This window comes from Acomys minous (assembly GCF_964271855.1).
Source record: "Acomys minous genome assembly, chromosome: 20".
Classification (NCBI taxonomy): domain Eukaryota; kingdom Metazoa; phylum Chordata; class Mammalia; order Rodentia; family Muridae; genus Acomys; species Acomys minous.
In genome coordinates this window covers 13,236,229-13,261,733 of record NC_140502.1, presented here as the reverse complement: position 1 = coordinate 13,261,733, position 25,505 = coordinate 13,236,229, and the positions used below count along the sequence as shown (strand labels likewise).

The 25,505-nt window shown below is 46.1% G+C and overlaps 1 protein-coding gene across 2 annotated transcripts in view; it reads left to right on the top strand.

The window, feature by feature from the left end:
* Nucleotides 1-25,505, top strand: part of LOC311591410 (NACHT, LRR and PYD domains-containing protein 4C-like) — a 36,112-nt gene that overhangs the window by 6,828 nt on the left and 3,779 nt on the right. For both annotated transcript variants that reach the window (XM_084770973.1, XM_084770972.1), the window contains 8 exons: nt 3,791-4,073; nt 7,710-9,282; nt 13,053-13,211; nt 13,657-13,824; nt 16,424-16,591; nt 18,883-19,053; nt 21,369-21,539; nt 23,382-23,552. In XM_084770973.1, coding sequence (XP_084627099.1) covers nt 3,797-4,073; nt 7,710-9,282; nt 13,053-13,211; nt 13,657-13,824; nt 16,424-16,591; nt 18,883-19,053; nt 21,369-21,539; nt 23,382-23,552 — 2,858 coding nt within the window. In that variant the 5' untranslated portion in view covers nt 3,791-3,796. The remainder of the gene's footprint in view (nt 1-3,790; nt 4,074-7,709; nt 9,283-13,052; nt 13,212-13,656; nt 13,825-16,423; nt 16,592-18,882; nt 19,054-21,368; nt 21,540-23,381; nt 23,553-25,505) is intronic.

Here is a 25,505-nt window from a genome sequence, read left to right as displayed (position 1 = left end):
TTCTCATGTTTTATGGATGAATGTGTTATTTCTGCATCTGATATCATATGGTGAGGGTCCTCCTTTCTGTATTTTTGTCTTGGAGTTAAAATTGTTAGACATCATAATTATGGTAAGCCTTACTTTAGTTGGTTTTGACATACCTGATTTTTTTTTTTTTTTGCTTGGTTGGTTTTGTTTTGTAGAGGACTGAATCTAGTACAGTGCACATACCCACACGAGCACTCTACTGCTGATCCGTAAGTCAGCCTTCTTTTTATTTTTGTTTTTATATATTTAAAATTAGATCTTATTTATAATGTGTCATGTACATAAGCACACCACATGCACGCCTGGTACCCAGGAGGCCAGAAGAAGGTGTGACGTGCCCTTGAATTAGAGTTGCATGTGGTTGTGAGCCATCTGATGAGGGCTCTCGTAACCGAACTGGGGCCTCTGCAAAATCAGCCGCTACTCTTAACCTCAGAGCTGCACCCCCCCACCCCCACCCCCACCACCACAGTAAGCCACCGTGTGGGTGCTGGGGTGTAAACCCAGGTTCTCTGGAAGAGCAGCAGCCAGTGCTCCTAAGCCACACTTTTTCTTTGAGACAGGATTTCACTGGGGCTTGCTTTGCCTTCACTAGATTTGTAGGCAGATCCTGAACTTGTAATTTTCCTGGTTCAGTCTCTGAAGTAGCTGGGATTCCAGGCCTGTGTCATTGGACACGCTGCCTGTTGATGCTTACAGCTGGCTTATGCCAGAAGTATATTGTGTACAGTAAGACTGTTAAACTATTCTATTTATTAGCACTGTATCTGGTATCACCACAGTTAGAGATGCTAGTATTTCTTTTAAGATTTGCTCATGTGGGGGTTAGAGAGATGGCTCAGAGGTTAAGAACACTGACTGCTCTTCCAGAGGCCCTGAGTTCAATTCCCAGCAACCACATGGTGGCTCACAACCATCTATAATGTGATCTGATGCCCTCTTCTGGCCTGCAGGCGTACATGCAGGCAGAGCACTATATACAAAATAATAAAATAATAATAATAAAAAAAGATTTGTTCATGTATGCATTGGTGTGAGTGTATGTAGATGCACCACATGTGTGCCATGCCTGCAGATCCCCTGGAGCTAAAGTTACTCTCAGCTATAAGCCCCCCAATGTGGGGACTGGGAACCAAACCTGGGTCTTTGGCAACAGCACTGAGCATTCTTAACTGCCGAGTCGTCACCCCAGCTCAATTGGTAACTCTTTTTTTTTTCCTTTCAATATTTTTAAATTAATTAATGTATTTATTCACTTTACATCCTGGTCATAGCCCTATCCTTCCTCACCTTCCAGCCCCACCTTCTCTCCCTCTCCCTCATCCCTCATCCCCCTCCCCTGTTTCTCAGATAAGGGGAGCCCCACTTACAATCCACCCCAACTTGTCAAGTTGCATCAGGTGTGAGTGGGTCCTCTTCCCCTGTGGCCTGGCAAGCAGTCCTGCCGGGGGGAAGTGGTTAAAAAGCTGGCATCAGAGTCTATGTCAGAGACAGCCTCCACTCCCCTGAGGACCCACGTAAAGCCTCAGCTGCCCATGGGCTACATCTTTGTAGGGAGCCTAATGGTGGCACAGCTGGTAGAATTTGCTGGAAGAGGTAGAGCAGGAGGATCATCAGTAACTCTTTAGAGCACTAACCTCAGCTTATATTTTTTTCCCCAAGTGATGTCCCACTGGTTCTCAACCTGTGGGTCGCGACCCCCAGGTGGGTGGGGTGTGTGTGTGTGTGTGTGTGTGTGTGTGTGTGTGTAGAATTACTTTACAGAGTTTGCCTAAGGTATTTACACCACTGTTCATAAAGTAGCAAAATTACAGCTATGAAGGAGCAATGATACTAATCTTATTGTTGGATGTCACCAAAACGTGAACTGTATTAAAAAGTCAGGAACATTGAGCACCGCTGTGTTATTGTTCTAAAGATCCTGTCAATGGGATGAGAGTTAAACCGAGCCCATACTGAAAACTTCTTGACTTTGTATATCACCCACCATGAACAGTGGAGTATGCAATACGTTAGTTACCAAATGTAGGAGTGGAGATGGGGGAGGGGAGTGTTTGTTGCGTGGGAGCCAGATAGTGACATCAGGTTTCCTCCTCAATTACTCTCCACCTTGATTTTGAGACAGGATCTCTCAGTTACCCTGGAGCTCAGCAAATATGGCTAGGCAAGCTGGCCAGCAGGACCCAGGGATCGTCCTGTGTCTGCCTTCCCAGTGCTAAGATTACCGTGGTGGTGCTGGTGCTGCTCCTCCTGCCCCCGCTGCTCCCCCTGCAGGCCCTGTGCCCCATGCTCCCCCTACCCGCCTGCTGCTCCCCTTACTCCCGCTGCTCCCCCTGCTGGCCCTGTGCCCCATGTGCCCCCTACCCACCTGCTGCTCCCCTTACTCCCACTGCTCCCCCTGCTGGCCCTGTGCCCCATGCTCCCCCACCCACCTGCTGCTCCCCTTATTCCCGCTGCTCCCCCTGCTGGCCCTGTGCCCCATGCTCCCCCACCCATCTGCTGCTCCCCTTACTCCCGCTGCTCCCCCTGCTGGCCCTGTGCCCCATGTTCCCCCTACCTGCCTGCTGCTCCCCTTACTCCCGCTGCTCCCCCTGCTGGCCCTGTGCCCCATGCTCCCCCTACCTGCCTGCTGCTCCCCTTACTCCCGCTGCTCCCCCTGCTGGTCCTGTGACACCTGCTCCCGCTGCTCCCCCTGCTCCCCCACTGCTCCTGTTGCGCCAGCATGCCTGCTGCTCCCACTCCCCTTACCGCTCCCCCCACCCCCACCGCTTCGGCCCCAGCTGCTTGCCCCCCTCAAGCACACCTTACCCCTCACTCCTAGATCTGCTCCTCTTTTGTTTCCCTTCAGAAAAAGAGCAGGCACAGCATAACAGATTACAGTAAGACTAGGCACAGACCCTCACAGCAAGGCTGGACAAGGCAACCCAGTAGGTTAAATTTGGGTCCCAGGCACAGGCAAAAGGGTCAGACAGCCCCTGTTCCCACTGTTAGGAGTCTCAGAGGAACACCGAGCTACACAACCATAAGATACATGCAAAGAACCTAGTGCAGACCAGTGCAGGTTCCATTCTTGATTTTCAGTCTCTGTGAGCCCGTATGATCCCTGTTCAGTTGATTCTGTGGGTTGGGTTCTCATGGCATCCTTGCCCCCTTCTGGCTTCTACAAGTCCTTCCTCCCCATCTTCTATGGGGTTCCCCTGGCTTCATCTAGCGTTTGGCTGTGGTCTTTGCATTTGCTCCTCTTAATTTCTAGGTGATGTCTCTCTGACTAGGTACTGATCTGTGAGTATAGTGGAAAAATCATTAGGAATCATTTTATTGACTCCCTCCACCACCTGTGTGTGGTCTCTGGGCTGAGCAGCCTCTGGTTCCTGGGCCATCTACACAGTACCAGGCATGGGCTCCCTTTTGTGTCTTGAGCCTCAAGTTGGACTAGTCATTGGTTGGCCACTCCCGCAAGTTCTGCACCGCCATTGCCCCCAGCACATCTTGCGGGCAGGCCATATTGTCAGTTGGAGGCTTTGTGGCTGCAACCTGTGCTGCTTACGTGAGTGCTGAGGACCCAACTTACATCCTCCCACTTGCACAGGAAACACTTTACCAGCTCAACTGGCTCCCAAGTCCTTTGATCCCATTAAAAAAAAAACCCAAACCTCAGCTGCTTGCCTTAATTTCCCCCACCCCACCCCACCCCTGACAGATCCTGTCTGATTCTGCTCCTGGTACTCATCTCTCTAAAAACGTGTCTTATCTTCCTCAGGTCAGGATGGCATCTTTCTTTTCTGACTTTGGCCTTATGTGGTACTTGGAAGAGCTAAACAAGAAGGAGTTCGTGAAGTTTAAGGAGTTCCTCAAACAGGAGATTCTGCAGTTGGGTCTGAAACAGATTTCTTGGACCAAAGTGAAGAAGGCGTCTCGAGAAGAGCTTGCCAACTTACTGGTGAAACATTATAAGGAGAAGCAAGCCTGGGAGGTGACCTTCCAAATCTTCCAGAAGATGAACAGGAAGGATCTCAGTGAGAAGGCAGCAAGGGAGATTGCTGGTGAGTTGGCCAAAGCTTTCTTTACAGCGAGTGAGGACCCTGCCATCATTTTGATAGCTGTTCCTCATGCCCGTCTACCATAGGGCCAGCAGGTGCCGAGGGACACTGTTCTCCTGGAGGAAGGAGGCAGCTTCACGTGCACATGGTAGCTCCAGTCTGTGTGGTCAAATGTAGGAGGGCATCATGCCCTGACCTAGATTGTTAAACTTCTCCCGAGAACATGAGTCATTTCCCTCTCACGTCTAAACTGGAGACTTAACTCTAAGAGGGAAGTGGTAGCTCTGTGGGTTTAGGCAGCAGCAACAGAAAACACCTGCTGTAGATTATACTTATGGGGTCTAGGGAGAAGGCTCTGTCTGCAGAGGGCTTGCTATGTAAACATGAGAGTCTGACTTCGGACCTCAGCAACCACATAGAAATCAGGCATGGTAGACAGCTGGCCGCTCAGCTTTTCTAAGCCACCTGAGAAACATTGTCTCAAACAAACAAACAAACAAACAAACAAACAAAAACAAGATAGAGACGCTGGAGAGATGGCCCAGTGGTTAAGAACACCTGATCTTACAGAGAACCTGGGCTCAGTGTCCAGAACCTACACAGTGGTTAACAAGCATCTGTAACTCCAGTTTGAGGAGATCCATTGCCTTCTCCTTACAACAGAAAAAGCCATATTTCATAAACACTATGATCTTAAGAGTCACACGCTTATTTATCCTGGTATAAGAGATCATGGGTGCTTTAACGTTCAATTCATGTCTTTGTCCCTGAGGTGCCATCGTCTTACTATGAGAAGCCTAGACATTGGTTTTTTTTTTCCCTAAGCTCATTCTGTTTGGGATTCGCTGGTAATCTTTGATCTGTGGTTAGAAAACAGTCCTTCCTCGTCATCCTTTATTTGTTCAAAAGTTGGCTCCGCGCTGCTGCCCTTTCTATCCCACCTTCTGGGATTCCAGCTGCACATTATTAAATCTTTAATGTATGAATAAATCATACAAGAACAGTTAGGAACTGTGGTGTGTGTGTGTGTGTGTGTGAGTGCCTGCACGCATGCATGTGCACCATGTGTGGGCAGTGCCCTTGGGGGGGGGGCAGAAGAGGACATCAGGTCTTCTGGTACTTGACCTGCAGACTGCACGCTTGGAACTGAACCAGCTCTTCTGAAGCACTGAGCCTTCCCTCACCGCCCCCCACTTGTGGGATCTTTATACAATGGCTTGTGTGTACCTCTCTTTATCTTTTTGTCTGTGCCTTAGGCTGCCTTTCCTTTCTAGCTCTCCTTAGGTAGGCCTTCCATTCCCTGTTCAGCTGCTTCTAAGCAATAACAAACCCACCTGTTGCCTTCTTTTTGACATTTTTTTTTAACATTTATTGTGTGTATACGCATGCACATTTGCACACCATGGTGCACAAGTGGCGGTCAGGGGACAACTTTGGACAGTTAATTCTGATTCTGTCATTTGGGTCTCAGGGAACCAAACTGAGGTCATCAGGCTTGATGGCAAATGCCCCTGAGACATCTCACTAGCCCCCGGCTGTTGATTCTTACGTTTAGCTAAGAATCTTACATTTTACATCTGCAGTTTGTCTGGGTTTTCCTCGGTCTCCACCGATTGCCCATTATTTTTATTTGAACATCTTGTAAATCGTAATTGTTGTACCTGGCATACAAAGTGTTTCAATATAAAAATTTTGTGTGTGTGTATATGTGTGTGTGAATCATTGTGCTTTGCTTACAGTGTCCCCCCATAGTTAGCTCCCCTTCTCTCTCTTCCTTTCACCCACTAGTTTCCTCTGGACCCCTAAAAACTGCCCCCTTTGCTTTCATGCTATATATATGGGAGGTTGTATATGCTGAACATTTTAAGGTATCTTTTAAAGAAATTGCATGTATGCGTGTGTGTGTGTGTGTGTGATTCTGTGTGTGAATGCAGTGCCTGCAGAGGCCAGGCCCTCTGGAGCTGGGTCATAGGCTGTTGTGAGCCACCTGGTGTGTGTGTGTGTGTGTGTGTGTGTGTGTGTGTGTGTGTGTGTGTGTGTTGGAAACCATTCTCAGGTCTTCCTCAAGAGTAACCAGTGCTCTTAACTGCTGACGCATCTCCCCAGCCCCATTATTCCATATTTTTAATGTCAGTGTGATAGTATCTCTTTTCATTATAATGTAGTCAGTCTTCTGTTGATAGTGATACAGGTTTTTGTTTTTGTTTTTGTTTTTGTTTTTTTAGTTTTGTGCTGTCATAGCAACCATGTGATTAAATTCTCTTAGGTGTGTGCATCTGTGTATGTGGCAGGGGCTGACAGACATTCATGTTTGTATTTGGAGGAGGCGAGGCCATGCAGTCGGCCACACCTAGTTGGTCTTTCTGCTCTCCTAGTGGGGCAGCCGTGCACAGCACAGGGTTCTATATGGTCCGGAGAATTATCTGTGATAGCTATGCTTTTGCTTTTGAATAAATACATTTATTAACTACATTATTAACTACATAGCAAGTTAAAGTAAAATAATAAATAGCAAATGGTAGAGATAAATGATAGGAGGGTAGATAGAGAGAAAGAAAGGCAAGCAGGCAGGCAAAGAGGCAAATGATATTTTTAAAAAAAATCATCAAATTGGGAACTCAAAACAGCCAATAGAAATTGATAGGGGAAGCCTCTCTAAGGCAGCAGACACCTGGAGTTCCCACGCAGAGCAGAGGGCACCCTCTCAGGTGATGTTCCCAACTGAAAGAGCAAACAATGGTAGGAAAGTTACGTTGTCAGATTAGGCTCTCATGACGTCATCACATCATCACAGCATCCAGGAGGGACCAGCTGGGGGAGGTGGAGTCATTGGGGCTCCCAGCTGAGCTGTCTCTCCCTCCGTGGTTGATTTTCCCATGGCTCTAGTTCACACTTCTTTCCCCACTGCAGGCACTTTTATATCAGGGGGATAAAAGGTCATAACATCTGTGAGAAACTGTTCGTGTTTTGGCTGTTCTCAAGGGCGTGGCATTTTGGCTCTTGAGCTCTTTTATTTGCTTCCCTTCCAGCTATAGAGTTAGGGCTCAGCCCATCGCAGATAAGAACGCACAGAAGGCGTTTGACCGAGACATGTCTGGGTCTGAAATGGGGGAGAGGGGCAACCCCACTTTCCGTGCCAGCATCTGAGTCAGCACATGATGGTTTAACAGTAGAACATTCCCAACACACAGAAATGCGAGCTGGGCTCCACGGCCCGTGAAAAAAATCTCCTCACGCTAACCAGCATTGCTCTGAGCCCACAGCTTCCAGACACCTGGGAATACACATCCCAAGGGCGCTGAGGAAATGACTCGGTGGCTAGGAGCGTGTCTCACTGTCGCAGAAGACCCGAGTTCAATTCCTAGTGCCCACGTGGGGTGGCTCATGGACAGCTGTGGCTCAGCTCCAGGTGGGGATGTAATGCCTCTGACCTCCACAAGAACCTAGCAACACACACACAACACACACACACACACACACACACACACACACACACACAATTATAAAATAAATCTCTTTTCAGGGTGTGGTCTGTGAATGAAACTACCGCGGTCAGATTGTGTATGGGTGAATTATAACTTAGCTCTGATAATGTTAACGGATTTTTTTTTTCCTTTTCTCTTGTGCTCACTGACTCAGGACACTCAAAGTTATATCAAGCTCATCTGAAGCAGAAGCTGATCCATGATTGGTCCAGAAAGTTCAACGTCAAAGTTGAGGATTTCATGAAGCAGAAGTTTACCCAGGATGACTACGATCATTTTGAGGACCTCATCGTAGCGAAGGCAGACGGCAAGAAGCCGCACACGGTGTTCCTGCAAGGAGTGGCAGGGGTTGGCAAGACTCTGATGTTGACAAAGCTGATGCTGGCCTGGTCAGACGGCCTGGTGTTTCAGAACAAATTTTCCTACGTCTTCTACTTCTGCTGTCAGGACCTGAAGCAGTTGGAGACAGCGAGCCTGGCCGAACTGATCTCCAGAGAGTGGCCCGACCCCTCGGCTCCCACAGTGGAGATACTATCCCAGCCCGAGAAACTCTTACTGATCATCGACAGCCTAGAAGTGATGAGGTGCGATTTGACCGAACGGGAATCGGAGCTGTGTGACAACTGGACGGAGAAGCAGCCGGTAAATCTACTGCTGAGCAGTTTGCTCAGGAGGAAGCTCCTCCCAGAATGCTCTGTCCTCATCGCAGCTACCCCGGAGACTTTTGAGAAAGTGGAGGACAAGATTGAGTGCACAAATGTGAAAGTAATGACGGGATTCAACGAGAACAATATTAAGATATATTTCCATAGCTTGTTCCAAGACAAGAGCAGAACCCAGGAGGCCTTCAGCTCGGTGAGAGAAAATGAGCAGCTGTTCTCTCTGTGTCAGGTCCCCCTGCTCTGCTGGATGGTGGCCACTTGCGTGAAGAGCGAAATAGAGAAGGGAAGGGACCCAGTGGCCACCTGCAGACGTGCCACCTCCCTGTATTCCACTCACGTCTTGAATTTGTTCACTCCCCAAAGCGCCCGTTATCCAAGTAAGAAAAGCCAGGACCAGCTGTGGGGCTTGTGTTCCCTGGCCGTGGAGGGCGTGTGGACTGACACGTTTGCGTTTAGCGAGGAGGCTCTCGTGAGGAATGGGCTCGTCAGCTCTGACATCCCCACACTGCTGGACATGAGGATACTTCTAAAGAGCAAGGAATCCGAAAACTCTTACAGGTTCCTCCACCCGACCGTCCAGGAGTTCTGTGCCGCCATCTTTTATCTGCTGAGGAATCCTGAGCGCCACCCTTGTCAGGACGTTCAATGTTTAGAGACTCTGATATTTACGTTTCTAAAGAAAGTCAAAATACAGTGGATTCTTTTGGGAAGTTTCATCTTTGGCCTTTCGCAGGAATCGGAACAAGAGAAGCTGGAGGCGTTTTTTGGCCACCAGCTGTCCCAGGAAATAAAGTGTCAGCTGTCTCAGTGCCTGGCAGCATTACACGGCGATCAAGAGTTTCAAGAGCAAATAGACGGCATGAAGTTGTTTTACTGTCTGTTTGAGATGGAGGACGAACGCTTCTTAGTGCAAGCTATGAACTGTGTGGAACAGCTTAACTTTGTGGCTAAGAGTTATTCTGATTTTATTGTTGCTGCCTACTGCTTAAAACACTGTTCTACACTGAAGAAACTGTCCTTTTCAACCCACAGTGTCCTGCATGGGGAACATGAAGAAAACTATATGTAAGTCCATTCAGTATCTTTCTTTTCTGTCCCACTTTCAGAGTCTGTCTCTGCGTATTTTGTTGATTTATGTAGACTCTGGATTCAAAACGCACCCTTACTGGTTGTCCAGTGGCTAGTGGTCAGCCTAGAAAACACATAACACACAAACAACAAAAACAGACTCAGCAGGTCGTGAGCATGTGTGTGCGTGTATGTGTGTGTAGGTATACATATATGTGTACATGCATGTGTGTATACGTATTTGTGCATGCATGTACATATATATGTATATGTATACATATAAAACAACATAAAGAAAAAGGCTGTCAACTTGAGAGTTTGGGGTACATAAAAGGTTCAGGTTGGGGTGAGTGATGCAATTCTATTACTTTTTTTAAATAAAGATTTATTATTTATACCGTATTCTGTCTGCATATGTGCTGGGCAGGCCAGAAGAGTGGGCCAGATCTCATTACATATGGTTATGAGGCACCATGTAGTTGCTGGGAATTGAACTCAAGACCTCTGGAAGAACAGCCGGTACTGTTATCTTCTGAACCATCTCTCCAGGCCATAATTATATTTCAATTAAACTTAAAAAAATTTTATAGAACAGAATAGAGGTGTTAAGGGGGAAAACAACAAATTTACCTCTTGAGAAGAGCTTCCCTTTTTAAAGATTTATTTTCACTGTATGTGTATGTGGCTGCATGTTAGCATGCACGTAAGTGCAGATGCCCTCGGTGGCCAGAAGAGGGCGTTAGATCCCCTGGAGCCATAGTTAACTTTCCTTTCTGGTCAATTCTATTTGTGTTCTGTATGCCTCTTGTATGTTTATAGGCATCTCTTTCTTTAGATTGGGGGAATTTTCTTCTATGATTTTGTTGAGAATAGTTTCTGGGCCTTGGAGTCTGATATCTTCTCTTTCTTCAATGCCTATTATCCTCAGATTTCTTCTTTTCATGGTGTCCTTAATTTTTTGGATGTTTTGTGTCAGGAGTTTTCCAGATTTGGCATTTTCTTTAATGGTTGCTTCAAGATCTGTGATTGTATCTTCTAGCCCTGAGATTCGTTCTTCCATCTCTTGGATTCTGTTAGAAAAGCTCACCTCTGTGTTGCTCGCCTTCTTCTCTGAGGTCTCACGTTCTCGTTTTTTCTTCTGTCTGTGTGTTTATCATTGAATCCATTTTCATCTTCAGATCTTGAACTGATTTTTTGATTTCTTTCATCTGATTTTTTTTATATTCCTGAGTTTCTTCCATTGCCACTTTATAGGTCTTCAGAGCTTGAACCGTTTTGTTTCTTTCATCTGGTTGTTTGCATTTTCCTGAAATTTTTCCAGTTCCACTCTATGTGCTTCTTTTATGTCTCTCACCTGTTTGGCTGTGTCTTCCTGCATTTGATTACAAATTTTATTTGTTTCCTCCATTATCATCCTCATTACCAGGGATTTGAGGTCATTTTCTTGTATTTCCGTTGTATTTGAGTTGTTGTTGGGTTGTTTTCTTTGGGATAGCTGGAGCCATAGTTAACTTCCTGATGTGGGTTCTAGGATCCAAATTCTTATTCTTTGAAGAAACATAAGCACTCTTAAATTAACCACTGAGCGCTCTCCCATTCAGCAGGCTCTATTTTGAGCCCCGGATCGACTCTTTTAAAGATAGGCCATTTGATCTTATTAATATTTATTTTTGTTAATTTTTTTTTTGAGACGGAGTCTCACTCTGTAGCTGTGGCAAGCCTGGAACTCAGATATCCATCTGCCTGTCTCCAGAGTCCTGGGATGGAAGGCATGAGCCACCATACCTGGACATTGTTGATAATTAATTAGTTGTGCATATTTATGGAGTGGCAGTGACGTGTCAGTTCAGATAGACAGGGGCCAAGGAGGTAGCTCAGTTGGCAGAGTGTCACCCATTATAGTGCACAGGTCCTGGATTTGCTCCCCAGCATCATATGAAACCACGTATAGGGACATGCATGTAACTCAGGCACTCAGACACTCAGGCAGAGCGTAAACACATGATCATCACTGGTTTTATAGCAAGTGCAGTGCAAGCCCAGAATACCGAAGACATTGTGCATAAGAATTAAAAATATTAATCAAACTGAGCCAAGAATGGGGTCCCACACATGTAACCCCAGCACTCAGGAAACTGAGGCGAGAGGATGTCTGAGCATTTAAAGTAGTCTGGGCTACATACAAAGTGAGTTTCAGATCGGTCTGGTCTAAAGAGTGAGATCCTGTCTCCAATAAAAAAAATAATCAGACAACAAAACAATGTGTATATTTTATGATCTCATGGCTCTGTTTTTTCCATCCTGAGGGTAGAACCCAGTGCCCCATGTATGCTAGGCTAGGATTTTTATGAGGAACCGTAGCCTCTGCTCATTTTTTGAGACATGGTTTATTGGTTTAGCCTTCTGTTTATTCTGTAATCAAGGCTGGCCTTGAACTTCCAATCTTTCTGCAGCAATAGAATAGGTTAAGATGCTCTTCAGGAGCCCTGGCATTTATCCTTGGGACTTTCCTTTTCTTAGGTATAGTGGCCTCAAGCAATGATATTAACCCGCCATACCGTGAGGATGGAGAGGGACGGTCTATGTCACGTGTGTTTTCTGCCCCCTCTGAGATATGAGCATCACACTCCGACTCCTTCTTGATCTCCCAGCTGCAAACCGCCTTTTACAAGTTAAATGTTACGGGAATCTGGGGATGGCTCAGCTGCTGCACAAGTATGAGCACCTCACTTCATCCCCAGGATCCACAGTGTTTAAAAAAAGAGACTGTAATCCCAGCACTGAGGAGGCAGAGACATGGCTTCCACACACGAGCACATACATGCACACACATGTACTTGTGCATTGATTCGTTTCATACTCTGAAACTGTAGGAGGTGAGCTGGCAGAATGGCTCAGCAGATAAAAGGTACCCACCCTCAAGTCTGATGACCCCAAGTTCAGTACCTTAGACCGCATGGAAGGAAAGCTGCTTCCTACATGTCGCCCTTTCACCTCCACACACATGATGTAGGGCACACACACAAACACACACACACACAGAGTAAGGAATGTTACAAGGCAAATTGGAGTATCCTGTTAGAAGTGAGGAAGCAGGCAGAGACGTCAGGTATATTATCCAAGATTATATACTGAGTAAATAGTCACGTCTAAAGCTTGAGCCAGGAGATTCTTGCTCTAGGTTTTAACTTAGTGGTACCCTGCCTCTTTTTTTTTTTTTTTCATTCTGAAACTACCAAGGTTGTCCGTAAGGCAGGTTTTTCTCAAGTTCAGCACCACCGAGCTATCTGGGTGGTCTTCAGCTGTGAGGGGAGGGAGGGGAGGGGACAAGCCTGGTCCCCAACGTGTGGGAATCTCAGACCCCTCTGGCCTTTACCCAGTAGGCATTAACTGCACCTGTACCCTCCAGCTCTAGCAGCCAGCATCCCCACAGAGCTTGCTACATGTCTGGCTAAGAACTGCAAACGTGAAATGAACTTCGCCGGCCACCCTTGCTCTATTCAGGGAGTCTGTTTGCTACATCTCTGTGCTGTAAAATGCTTACGTGTGTGTGCATATATCATGTGCATACAGTGGCCATAGCGGCCAGAAGAGGGTGTCAGATAACACTGGCATGGGAGTTCCAGATGGTGGTGAGCCACCATGTGGAAACTGAACTCGGGTCTTCTGTGAGAACAGCTGATGTTCTTAGCCACTGAGCCATCTCTCTGGCCCATTTTTTTTTTTTAAACAATGGAATGAATGTATTCCTTTGCCCTCTGTTACAGGGAAAAGCTACTCGTCAATTGGCACTGTATATGCTCTGTGCTCGTAAAGAATAAGGACATCGAGCTACTCCAAGTGAAGGACACTTATCTCTGTGAGCCAGCCTTTTTGGTCTTGTATAATCACCTGAGGTACCCCGGCTGCACCCTTCAAGCCCTTGAGTAAGTTAAAAGGGTCACCTTCGATTTAGTCATAATCAGGGAGGTGAACAGACTAGTCCTCCCACCATCTCTCAGCTAACTGCATAAATGAAGGCTTGTACGGTCCAAAATAGAATCCCCCTGACATGGTGCCACTAATGTCTGTGGCTGACCATGCTTCACTGAGGGCTGTCCATAAATTATAAGATGACGAGAGCGTGTGCGGGGGGGGGGGGGGTGGGAGGACACTTCACTTTCTGGATGCTGGTGTGTCAGCCAGCCTCGCCTGCAAACATTTTACAGAGTTCTACACGGAAGAGAAAGTTCACCCAGTTTGAGAAGCAACGCGCCGTGTCGCTGTGTTACAGAATTAGACTTGTGCCCTCGTTACAGGATACAGGATCGTGCCAAAGACCGAGAGGTCAGGCCGGGTGGAAACTGACGGATACTTCTCTTTGTTCTGCAGGACAAATAACGTGTCCTTCTTCTGTGATAACCACATGTTCTTCGAGATGATAAGTCAGAACCACAGTTTGCAGCACTTGAACCTCAGCCTTACGTTCCTCTCCCAGAGTGACGTGAAACTGCTGTGTGACGTCTTGAACCAGGCCGAGTGCAACATAAAAAAACTGCTGTAAGTCTTTATGTTCACCCAGCTCACTGACGCCCCTCAAAGGGGCCGGTGGGGTGGGGGGTGGGGGGTGGGGAAATCATTAGAGGAAAAAAAGATTTACTGGATTCCAAATTCCAGCTTGTATTCCATTGCTGTGGGAAGTCAGGGTAGCAACCCTGGAAGCACAGTGATGTCACACCGCAGTCTAGAGCGAAGGGCAGTGGGTTAATGTCTGCTTGCTAGTGTTCAACTCACTTTCTCCACCCGTGTACAGTTCAGGATCTTCCTTTGTGAAGAATGGTGCCGCCCGCAGTGGACAGGTGTTACCGCCTCAGTTAACTCCATCAAGAAGTCGCCCCGTAAACACCCCCCTCTAGAGAACCGCTTGTCGAGACTCTCTTTCTAGGTGATTCTAGGTTTAGTAGAGTTGACAATTGAAACAGTCGCAGGACTTCGGTTTCAAATGTGTGTGTGCTTGTGACCTGTTTTTCTATTGTTCGAGTGCAAACTTAAGATCTAACCCCAGCAAGCCAATGAGATGGATTAGTGGGTTGAGGCACCTGCTGCCAACCCTACAACCTCAGTCCTGTCCCCAGGACCCACCGCCACAAGCTGTCCTCTTTGGTTGCAGTCTCCACATGCTCTTTTGCGTGCTCTTAACATACGTGCTATATATGCACAAACACGTAAACAAATGAATGTAATTTTTAAAAAATGTAAAGCCCTGGGCTGTTAAGGGCATTTCTTGCTCTCCCAGAGGACCCGAGCTCAATCCTTAGCACCCACGTGGTGGTTCACAGGCATCTGTAACTCTGGTGCCAGAGGATCTGATGCCGTCTGACACCTGCAGGCTCTAGGTTCGCAAGTGGTGCACAGACACAGGCAGGCAAAGCACCCACACGTGAAATAAAATGAGTAAGTCTTCAGTTTCTCTTAGTTGAGCTGAGGCTAGAAAGTGAAAGTTAATTTCTAGATGGGTGTATCCGCGTTAGGAACTGTCGCTTCTGCTCAGCCTCCGTGGAGTCTGACACGCCTTAGACTCAGAACTCTCGTTGCCAAGTGAACCTTCTGTGGTTGGCGTGGCTCCATTTGCTGGCAGATAGGTGCCTCCCGAACCATTCATGGCAGGTGTTCACACACGAAAAATTGGAATTCTGACTGACGACGAGAAACCGGTGGCTACTGATCATATCTAGGTGGAGCTCAGATATTGCTGGTGGCATAAGTTTGATTCAAAGGGATAATCATGTGGCTCACCCATAAGGCCAAAGATGGACAGGCCTGTGGGATTAAGAGGCGAGGAAAGTGGTGGCTCCTTGTGTGGGGCTAGGGACAGGAAAGGGGGTTGGGAGTGGATATGGATCCTGGCATTCTGTATGGTTCTGTGATAGCCATGCCTTTGATTTTGAGCGATTGGAGCTTACAGACTGTATAGCAAGAAAACTTAAAGCAATTAAGTATCGAGGAGCAGAAAGAAGTCACAGAGAGGTAGCGATTTATCATCAGGTCAGGCACTGACACATCGTCAGCGGAGACCAGAACAGCCCGATGGGAGAGACGACTAAAGTTAACGTCAAACCAGAACCTATACACATCTCCCAGAAATTGACTGGAGAAGCCTTCTTGAAGCAGTCAGAGGGAAATCCTGATCCCCTGTCCCGGGAATAGAACATCCCTTTTGGGGCCCCCATGTAAAAGGACAAATAACAGCAGACACATGATGTCTGCAGATAATGTGAGCAAGACAGGCGCTTAGACTCATCCAGCAGAAATGACTGGGGAGGCCTTGAAACAGCCCTGCTGGAGTCCCCTCCCCCCCCCCCCCCACTCCCCGCCCGTTGAGGTTTCCAAGCAGAGTACAGCACAGCATCTTCTCCATGCAGGATCTCCTTCTTGCACCCTTTTTCCTCCTGTTTGTTGTTAAAACACAGGGATAAACAGTAGCAGTTTTGGTTGGCGCTGTTCTCTGAGACACAGTGGCTTTCCTTGCAGGCAGTGTGATTGCTATTCTTACTCTTGGGCTGTGTAACTGCTCAACACCCCCCACCCCCATTACAGCCAATCCCTGGACAAGGAGTCTTAGAGGACATTTGCAGCTAAGCACGCTGGAGTCTAGGACAGGAAAGCCCTGCTCACTCTCCGAGTTCAATTTTTAGCAAGCTTAAACGGTGCATCACAATTTACCAGTATAGCTTACATTACATCTGGAAGTTCAGAGTCATTAAACTCAGTGTGCGCGCGCACGCGCACACACACACACGGGGTGTAAATAATGTAATTTTAGAAACTGGCCTGGAAAGATGGCTCAGTGGGTTAAGAGCACTTAACTGCTCATGCAGAGAAGCCAGGTTTAAGTCCCGTCTCAGAACTCACCCTGAGTAGCTTTCATCCTCCTATTCCTGTAGTCCTAGGAGCTATGATATCCCTTTCTGGTCTCTATAAGCACCAGGCACGTATGTGATGCACATATATTCATGCAGGCAAACGGTCATATACATTAGAATAATTCCTAAGGTAAAGAACAGTGTCAAGTTCTGAGAGGTCCCAAACCTTCACAGCAACAGCAAGGGACAATGTCACGAAGGCAGAGAAGAATTGTGACGCTCTCCTTTTCCTGTAGGGTAGCCGCCTGCAACCTTTCACCTGATGTCTGCAAGACCTTTGCCTCCGTCCTAATCACCAGCAAGACGCTGATGCATCTCAATTTCACATCCAACAACTTGGGCAAAGGGATAAACTCGCTGTGCAAGGCTTTGTGCCACCCAGACTGCGTGCTGAAGTACTTAGTGTAAGTGCCCTTGGGTGCTGGGGGTGGGGTGGGGGTGGGGGGTGAGGCACTGTGGAGAACTGTGGAAATAGCTTGGGGCATGGGCTCTGTTTCCTACAGTCTACCCGTTATCTGGCTGTGGCAATGAATACTTTCTCTGCCGACATCAGCAGTATCCTATCTGTCTCACCCCAGAGCTGAGGGGAGGTGAACGTAGGCGGGTCTTAAAGCTCAAAGATCACCCTATTGGTGAACCCCAGTCTCAAGACAAGGCAGGGAATAACCGAGGAAGACAGCAGCGTCAGCCTCTGACCTCCACACACAGGAGCATGTGTGCAGCATACGTCCTGTTAGATTTCTGAAGCAGCAGATTTGGGCAGGAGGGAGGCAAGGAGGCTAGAGCCAAACCTCAACAGACCAGACTGTATGTTTCCAACAGCAAAGGACAGATGGTTCCCCGTGTGTGAGAAAGCTGGCTATGACTCTGGATGGGGGTGATGTGAGGGTAGTGCTTGCATCCAAAAGAGGCTAGAACAGCTCCACAGTCTCTCTTTCATTGAGCTTTAGAATGCAGACAAATGATGCTCAGGCAGTTCAGCATTGTTTCTTTCCTTGAAATGTCGTACCTTTCTGTGCTCACCTGCTGACAGGAGCAAGGGCATTCTCTCACACACCACACAGAGAAATCAGTTATAATATCTTCCCATTGATACAGTCCCATAGCAGAAGTTTCAAAGCATAAGCATAAGAAACACAGACAAGCCAGGAGACTGGAGAGGTGGCTCAGTGGTTAAGAACACACACACACTGCTCTCTCAGAGGACCCATTTGTTTCCTAGCATCCATGTTGGGCAGCTTAACAACCACTTATAGCTCAAGGTCTGAGGAATCAAACAGTGTCTTCTGGCCTCCATAGGCACACTCACACACAGGGACTGAGCCACACACAGCACACACCCACACACGTAATTAAAAGTAAAATCTTTAAAATGCACACACAGAGGCAAGTGGATTGCAGTGAGTTCGAGACCTGCCTGGTCTACAAAGAGAGTCCGGGACAGCCAAGGCTAACACAGAGAGACTCTGTCTCAAAAGAACAAAAACAAACAAACAAACAAAAAAAAGAGATAAAATAAATAAATAAATAAATAAATATTTATTTATTAAAGATAAATAAAATGCACACACTCCCGTGCGTGCATGCCCCAGGCTGCATTGCACGTCCCTGTAGTTCCAGCTGTGCAGGAGGCTGAGACAGGAGGATTGGAAGTCCAGCTTTTGAAACAGCCCATGAAAACGTAGAAGGAGAGAACCTCTTTTACAAAGCTGTTTTTTTTTTTACCTCAACCTGTACAGTATGGTGTGTACCTGTACAAGTCATATACACATAAACACAGTAATAATCATTTAAACTTTTAATTGGTTCTAAACTTAACAGTTGTGGACTGTTTTTTTTCCCTTGTGATTACTCTGTAATTAACATGGCACACCAGTTAGTAGGTATTTACATTATATAAGAAGTCTATAGGAGGTAGAAACGAGTATATGGAAGAGTAAGGAGAGGTTCTGGACACGTAATGAACTATTGTACATACAGCTGTTGAGTACCTGTGCGTTTTTGCATCCACCAGTGACTGTGACGCCACATACACACAGACCCATGCTACCCATAGATACCAAGCGATTAATGTACTAAATTTCAAAAAAAAAATGTTAGAGTAGGATAAATGCCTATAAGAGATATACACTTTTTTCCCCCACCATTGAGATGTAACAAGAATAAATTAATAAAGGAAAAAAATGTTTGACTAGGATAAATGCCTATAAGAGACATACACTTTTTTCCCCCCAAAATATATTTTCCATAGTGTTCATTGAAAAAGACAACATAGATATGGTTACCTACATTAGAATAATCATGTAGCTATAAAAAGTATCATTAGAGTCAATAATTGAGGCATTGTTAATATAAAGGATTTAGGTTAGCATCGGGTAAAGTTGTCAAGTATTTTCAATCAATTTACTCAGATTCGGTGCTAGATCTGATGTGAGTCAGAAGAAACAAAGGGACATGTGTTAGGATGAGCCAGAAGTTCCTTGTCTTTTTTTAAAAAATATTTTAATTTAATTAATTTATTCAGATTACATCTTCATTGTTATCCCATCACTTGTATCTTCCCACTCCTCCCTTCCTCCTCCCTCCTGAGGTTCCTTGTCTTGCTCAAATACTTTGTTAACTGTTGTTATGTTTAAAGTTGTGGAAACGTTACATTTTTTCCCCCTCTCTCACACCTCTTCTTTCCTTCCCACAGGTTGGCCAACTGCTCCCTCAGTGAGCAATGTTGGAACTACCTTTCCGACGTCCTTAGGCGGAACAAAACCTTGAGCCACTTAGACGTCAGCGCCAATGAACTGAAGGATGAAGGGCTGAAGGTTCTCTGTGGGGCTCTGATTCTCCCGGACAGTGCCCTGAAGTCACTATGGTAGATTTCTTTGTGGTTGGGTCCTGGTCCCTGTCTAGGAATCTTGAGCTGAAGGGATGGTTAAAATATTAGGAGTAGGTGCTAGAAGATGAATGACATCATCAGATGGAAAATTGGACCCCAAATGCTGGATAGAAGGGTATATTTGGGATTTTTTTCTAGTCAACTGTACCTGGGATGAAGTACCTGACAGAGGCAACTTGAGGGAGCAGGGTTCATTGTAGGTTATGGTATAGATCGGTCTAATCTGTCCTGGTGGAGAAAAGAGCATGGTGAGAGGGCCTCGTGTAAATGTTCTTCTCAACTTTGTGGATCACGAAGAGAATAGAACCAAAATTAGGATCTAGGATATAACCCTTAACCCCACACCCAGTGGTCCACATGTACCTGTTAGTTAGACCCTAATATTCTATGTGTCCCACAATCTTCTAAAACAGTGCCCCCATCTGGGGACTAAACACTTCAGGACATGAGCCTGTAGGAAACCTTTCTTTCTTTCTTTCTTTCTTTCTTTCTTTTCTTTCTTTTTTCCCTTCCTTCCTTCCTACCTTTTTTTAGGAGACATTTCAGACCCAAAGAAAGAGTAAGACATGGAAGAGGGACCCAAAAATATGTGTGTGAATTAATAAGTGCGCACGAAAACTGTACTTTGGAAAGAGTGAACAGTAGTGCAACAGAAACGGGAAGAGAAATGACAGAACTCTTTAAAATTGAGAGGTGTTTGGGTTGTTGTTTTGATGGTGCCAAGTGGATTCATATTCCACAATCAAATGACTTTCTGTGAGAAATCCAGATGTGTGGGACTATGGAGAACAGTGGTACCTAACCTGTTGTGAAATCTCAGAGTCATGACATTTTTGTCCTCTCTAAGAAAGGGGATAAGGAACAAAGTGGAAATACGTGGTGGAATGTGATTTTCCCCTCTAAGCATGGCTTTGGCTGTTTTAGAAACTAAAAACTGCTAAAGATGCTAGATATGATTGTTTTAAAAACATTAAAAGTGTCTGTGATCCTCCAGCCCTATAAAGGATGAAGGAAAAGCGATTTAAAAGTATAAACCACTCGAGGTCTCTAAACATACTGAAAATATATTATATATATTTAAAAATCTGTTGGGAGAGGGACAGTCAGCTTTTTCCAATGGAATGACACTTAGTATAACAGCCACACTCGAGGTTGGCCCCCCGTACTCAGGAGGAATAGTTGGCCAACACAAAGTGGACTCCATGCTTTATGGGATTTTTTGGGGAGAGGGGGGGTTGGCTGGTTTACTGGGCTAGATTGGCACTTTCAAAAAAATTCAAAAACATAAACACCTTAAGCATATGAAGTGGACAGCCTCGCTCAGAGTGTTCTCGCAGATGACGTCGTTGCGTGAGAGCTGGCGAGATGGCTTAGCAGTTCAGAGCACAAGCTCCTCTTGATCTAAGCCCAGTTCCCAGCACCTAAGTCCAGAGCCTCATGACCTTCTGTAACTCCAGCTGCAGGAGCCCAGACCGCCTCCTCTGGCCTTTGTTGGCACCTGCTTCCGTGTGGCAGGCACACGCACAAAGACAGTCGTGGTTTTTTAAAACAGTATCAGAAGAAATCAGACGGAATGGGCCGCTCAGAAACAAGCCCATCCACTGCTGTTCATACAACGAAAACAGATAGTTCAGGGCAAGAGTGGACTTGCACAGGCGTGCCCAGTCAGCCGTCATCCATGTGGATGGCGAAGGCTGTGACGCAATGCCGTCTTTCTTCCCTTGATGTAGAGTATAGCAGCCTTGAAAGCTGCGCAGTAGCCACCCCACCCCTGCCCTGTTTTCATAGCCATAAAATAGTCAATAGTTGCTCAAAAGTATTAGTTAACATAATCTTTCACTATTTAACATCATGTTTTAACTGTTTTCAAAAGTTTTATTTTTACTTCATTGTATGTGTGCGTGCTTCTGAGCGCATGTGTGTGCACCGTGTGCGTGCAAGTGCCTGAGGAGGCTGGAAGAGGGAATCGGATCCCTTGGAACTGGAGTTAGAAGTGCTTGTCAGGGGGCTGACATGGGTCCTGGCAACCAAACCTGGGTCCTCTGCAAGAGCAGTGTGGTCTGAGCCTCTGAGCCGTCTCCAGCCCCTGCTTTAACCTTCACTGGAATGCGTCCCAGTTGATGTCTTCGTGTGCCTGCTTTACTCCGTTGGCCTTGTCTGTGGGCCACAGAGAAGATGATGTTTTCTGAGAGGCTCCATGCTGTCTGCAGTTTTGGGCATTGCTGCGTCTTGTGAAACGCTTCCTCTTCTGATCAGGGAATAACCACCACACTGTGATTTTCCTCTTGCAGTGTGAAAAATTGTCTCATCACCGCTAGCGGCTGCCAGGACCTGGCTGACGTCCTCAGCAGCAACCCAAACCTGAGGAGCCTACAGGTTTCAAACAATAAGATAAAAGACGCTGGTGTGAAGCTGCTGTGTGATGCTTTAAAACATCCCAACTGCCACTTAGAGAGTCTTGGGTGGGTGTCATCGAGGTCATGGCTGTGTCCTTGAGGGTGGCTAAAGGTAGCCGATTGATATGCAGAAAGAGAAATTAAAGCTCCATTGGGGCGGCGGGGGGGGGGCGGGGTGTGGGCGCAGGCTGGAGAGATGTCTCAGCAGTCAAGAGCACTGTCCGCTTTTCCAGAGGACCCAGGTTCAATTCCCAGCACCCACATTGCAGCTCACAACTGTCTGTGACTCCAATTTCAGGAGACCTGGCACCCTCATACAGACACGCATGCAGGCCAAACACCAATGCACAATAAAATAAAAATGAAAACAAACAAATCTCCATAGGGACACCGTAACAGTTAGCAGTGGTTGTATTAATAAGCCACTTAAAAACGTCGAGCCTGGGAGCAGTGATCTGGCTGCTGGCTGCTGGCTAGTCTAGCCAAGTTTGATTGATCTCAAGTGGGCATACTTATAAAACTTGATCATCTACGGGACTGTAGTATAGGGCAGCCTAACTGTTGTGAATGGAGGTGGAATAAGTAGATGGTGCATGCATGCATGCATGGATGGATGGGTGGATGGAGAGATGCATGGATATATGGGTGGATGCCAAGATGGATAAGTAAATGCATAGATATATGGATGATTGATGACTGCATGCAAGGTATAGATATTTATTACATGGATGAATGTATATTTGATTGGATGAGTGCATAGATGATTGGATGGGTGATGCATGCATGCATGGGGGGTATGTTGGTGATTGATGGTTGCAGGCATAGGTGCATGGTTGTAGTCACGGGTGGAAGCATGCATAGGATAGATAGCTGTTATGTGGATGGGTGCGTATATGGGTACTGGATGCATGCATGCATGGATGGATGGATGGATGCATGGATGGTTGGATGCATGGATGGATGGATGCATGGATGGATGGATAGATGGATGGATGCATGGATGTATGCGTGGATGGATGGATGGATGGATGCATGGATGGTTGGATGGATGGATGGATGCTTGGATGAATGCATGCATGGATGCATGGATGGATGCATGGATGGTTGGATGGATGCTTGGATGAATGCATGGATGCATGCATGGATGGATGCATGGATGGATGCGTGGATGGATGCGTGGATGGATGTCCACTGGAGATGACAGGAGTGACTAGACCACATCTCATTGACTTATTTGTCTGGACTAACTGATGTGGCAGTTGCTTTGGCTGCCATGATAAAAAACAGACTGAGTGGCTCATAGAGCAGAGATTTGTCTATAAACACAGTTGTAGAGGCTAGAAGTGAGGTCATGCTATCAGCAGGGATGGTTCCTTCAGAGGACCAAGACAAGGAGTATGTTCCAGTCTTTTTTCATTGACTTGAAACAGGCTGTCATCTCCATGTATTCACAGCTATACAAGATTAGACCTCACCTTATTGTCACCATTTTAATTTAGTTGCCTCTGTAAAAACTCGATATCTCAAAATCCAGTTCCACGGGACACTGAAGATCAGAATGCTGAACATGTAGTTTAGTCCGTAGCAGAATGAATCTCAAGGGTTCAAATAAAACTGTGTCAAAGGGCTTGAGGTGTAGGCTCAGAACTCACCAGCCCTTGCTTCACCAAGTGCAAGATACAATGTCAGCCAAGGTTCAAGGGCTGGGACAGCAGACTATTAGTGGAACTATTTGCTCACCACAAACAGACGTGGAGGCCATTGTGGTCACATATTGTCAAAGAAGGGAAAATTTGATGTTGGGAACACTGGGCTTTTAAGAGACTGTCCTCAGAGGCTATGGAGTGAGTTTAGGCTAAATGACTTGTCACCTCCCATCCTGACGTGGAACTGTATCTTTCGTTGCAGGGTGGAAGCCTGTGAGCTGACTAGTGCCTGTTGTGAGGACCTTGCTTCTGCTTTTACCCAGAGTAATACCCTGTGGGGGATCAACCTGCTGGAAAACGCCTTGGACTACAGTGGGCTGGCTTTGCTGTGCGAGGCTCTGAAACAGCAAACGTGCACCCTGCATGTACTTGGGTGAGCTGGTCTCTGTTCTCCTTGGTGGGAGGTGTCCTTAGAGCTAAGGAGGGAGTAACTGAAATCTGAAATGTGCATTGAGTAATATTGTTTAAGAGAGAAATAAGAGCTGGTGAGGAGATGGCCCAGTCTGTAGAGTGCTTGCAAAACAGGCACAGGGACCAGAGTTTGATCCATGGAAACCACATGAATAAAACAAGCCATGGGGTTTGCACTTGTAATCTTGGTACTGGAGAGGTCCTTAATGCTCACGGGCCAGCAAGCTATTCCAATTGGTGAGTTCCAGACCAAATGAGAGACCCGCATCTCAAAAATGAATGATCACTGAGGTTGGCCTTCTGGTATCTGCATGCTTACACACACACACACATACACACACAAACACATACACACACACACACACACACACACACACACACACTCTCTCTCTCTCTCTCTCTGCAAGTAATTCACTAGTAAGGTCACTAATAACCATTATTGTACAAGGAAGCAGATCTTGTCATGAAACGCACCCCTCCCTCAGGGACTATGGGCAGTTAATTGGTGTTTGGGGGAGGGGACACTATCAAATATTTTAAAAATTCAAGTTAAAAAATAAGTTCAGGACTGGAGAGGTGGCTCAGAGTATAAGGGCACTGGCTGCTCCTCCAAAGGTCCTGAGTTCAATTCTCAGCAACCATCCATAATGTGATCCGATGCCCTCTTCTGGCCTGCAGGTGTACATGCAGATAGAGCACTGTATACATAATAATAAATAAATCTTAAAAAAAATAAGTTCAAGTAATGTTGTCTCACTCGAGGATGTTGCTGCAGGAGAATTGGGTTGAGTATAAAGCCCTCCCTTGCTCTGTGACTGGTGAGTGCCCAAGCACTGGTGACATTGGGTACTATTATAACAATGATACATAAGTATACTTTTAAATATAACTTATGTTTATGCAGACGGTCCTGACTCAAGATTGTTTGGACGTAGTATACGAAAACATACTCATTAATTTCTTTTTGTTCTTCCAACACAGTAGCCAATTATTACATGAGATATTCAACATTTTAACGTAAGAAGGTCTTTACATTAGGTGAGGAGGTTTTTGCCCACCTGGAGACTAATGTGAGTGCTCTGAGGACACTTCGTACAGGCTAAATGAGCTAGGTGGTTCACTTGTAGAAATGGGTTTATATAATGCACTTGTCATGTAAGTATGTGATTCTGACTATTTTAAATAGGCCTAAGATATTTTACAAATGCACGCTTTATAATTTTATTTTTATTATCCTCAGCATTTTATCTTTGAGGTTTCTTTTTCTCCCTATGGCCTTCAGGCCCATATGAGATCGAGGTAATTACTGTGAAAGTTTGTGAGTTAAGGTGCACATATGTGTATGGATTGTGCACACAGTTGTGGAGACCAGAGGACAGCCTCTAGTGGCCATCCGTCATCAGATGCCATCCGCCTCAGTGATTTTTGAGATGGCATCTCTCCCCGGAACCTGGGACTAACCAATTCTGTAAGGCTGGTTTTCCCTCAAGTGCTAAGGACCTATCAGTCTTCTGTTTCCTTCGTTCTTTGACTCCAGTCCTTTGCCACTATCTCCAGGGTTTTTAAATTTATTTTTTATTTTTTATTTTTTGGTTTTTCCAGGGTTTTTTTTTTAATGTGGGTGTTGGGGGATTACCTTCAGGTCCTTAGGCTTGTAGCCAACACTTCCCTGGGAGAGCTATCTCCCCAGACCCCCAAGATAGGGTCATTTTAAGTAGTTATTAAGCCACTCACTTCTAGAAAAGTGAAACCTTGTTAGGGTGTACAAACTTTTGACTCTGCAAAATGGCACGTGCGCACACACACACACACACACACACACACACACACACACACACACAGTTCACACTCAAAAACTGGGCACTTGGTTTACAAAATACATCCTGTTTTGTATAATTTATAATTTTGTGTTAGA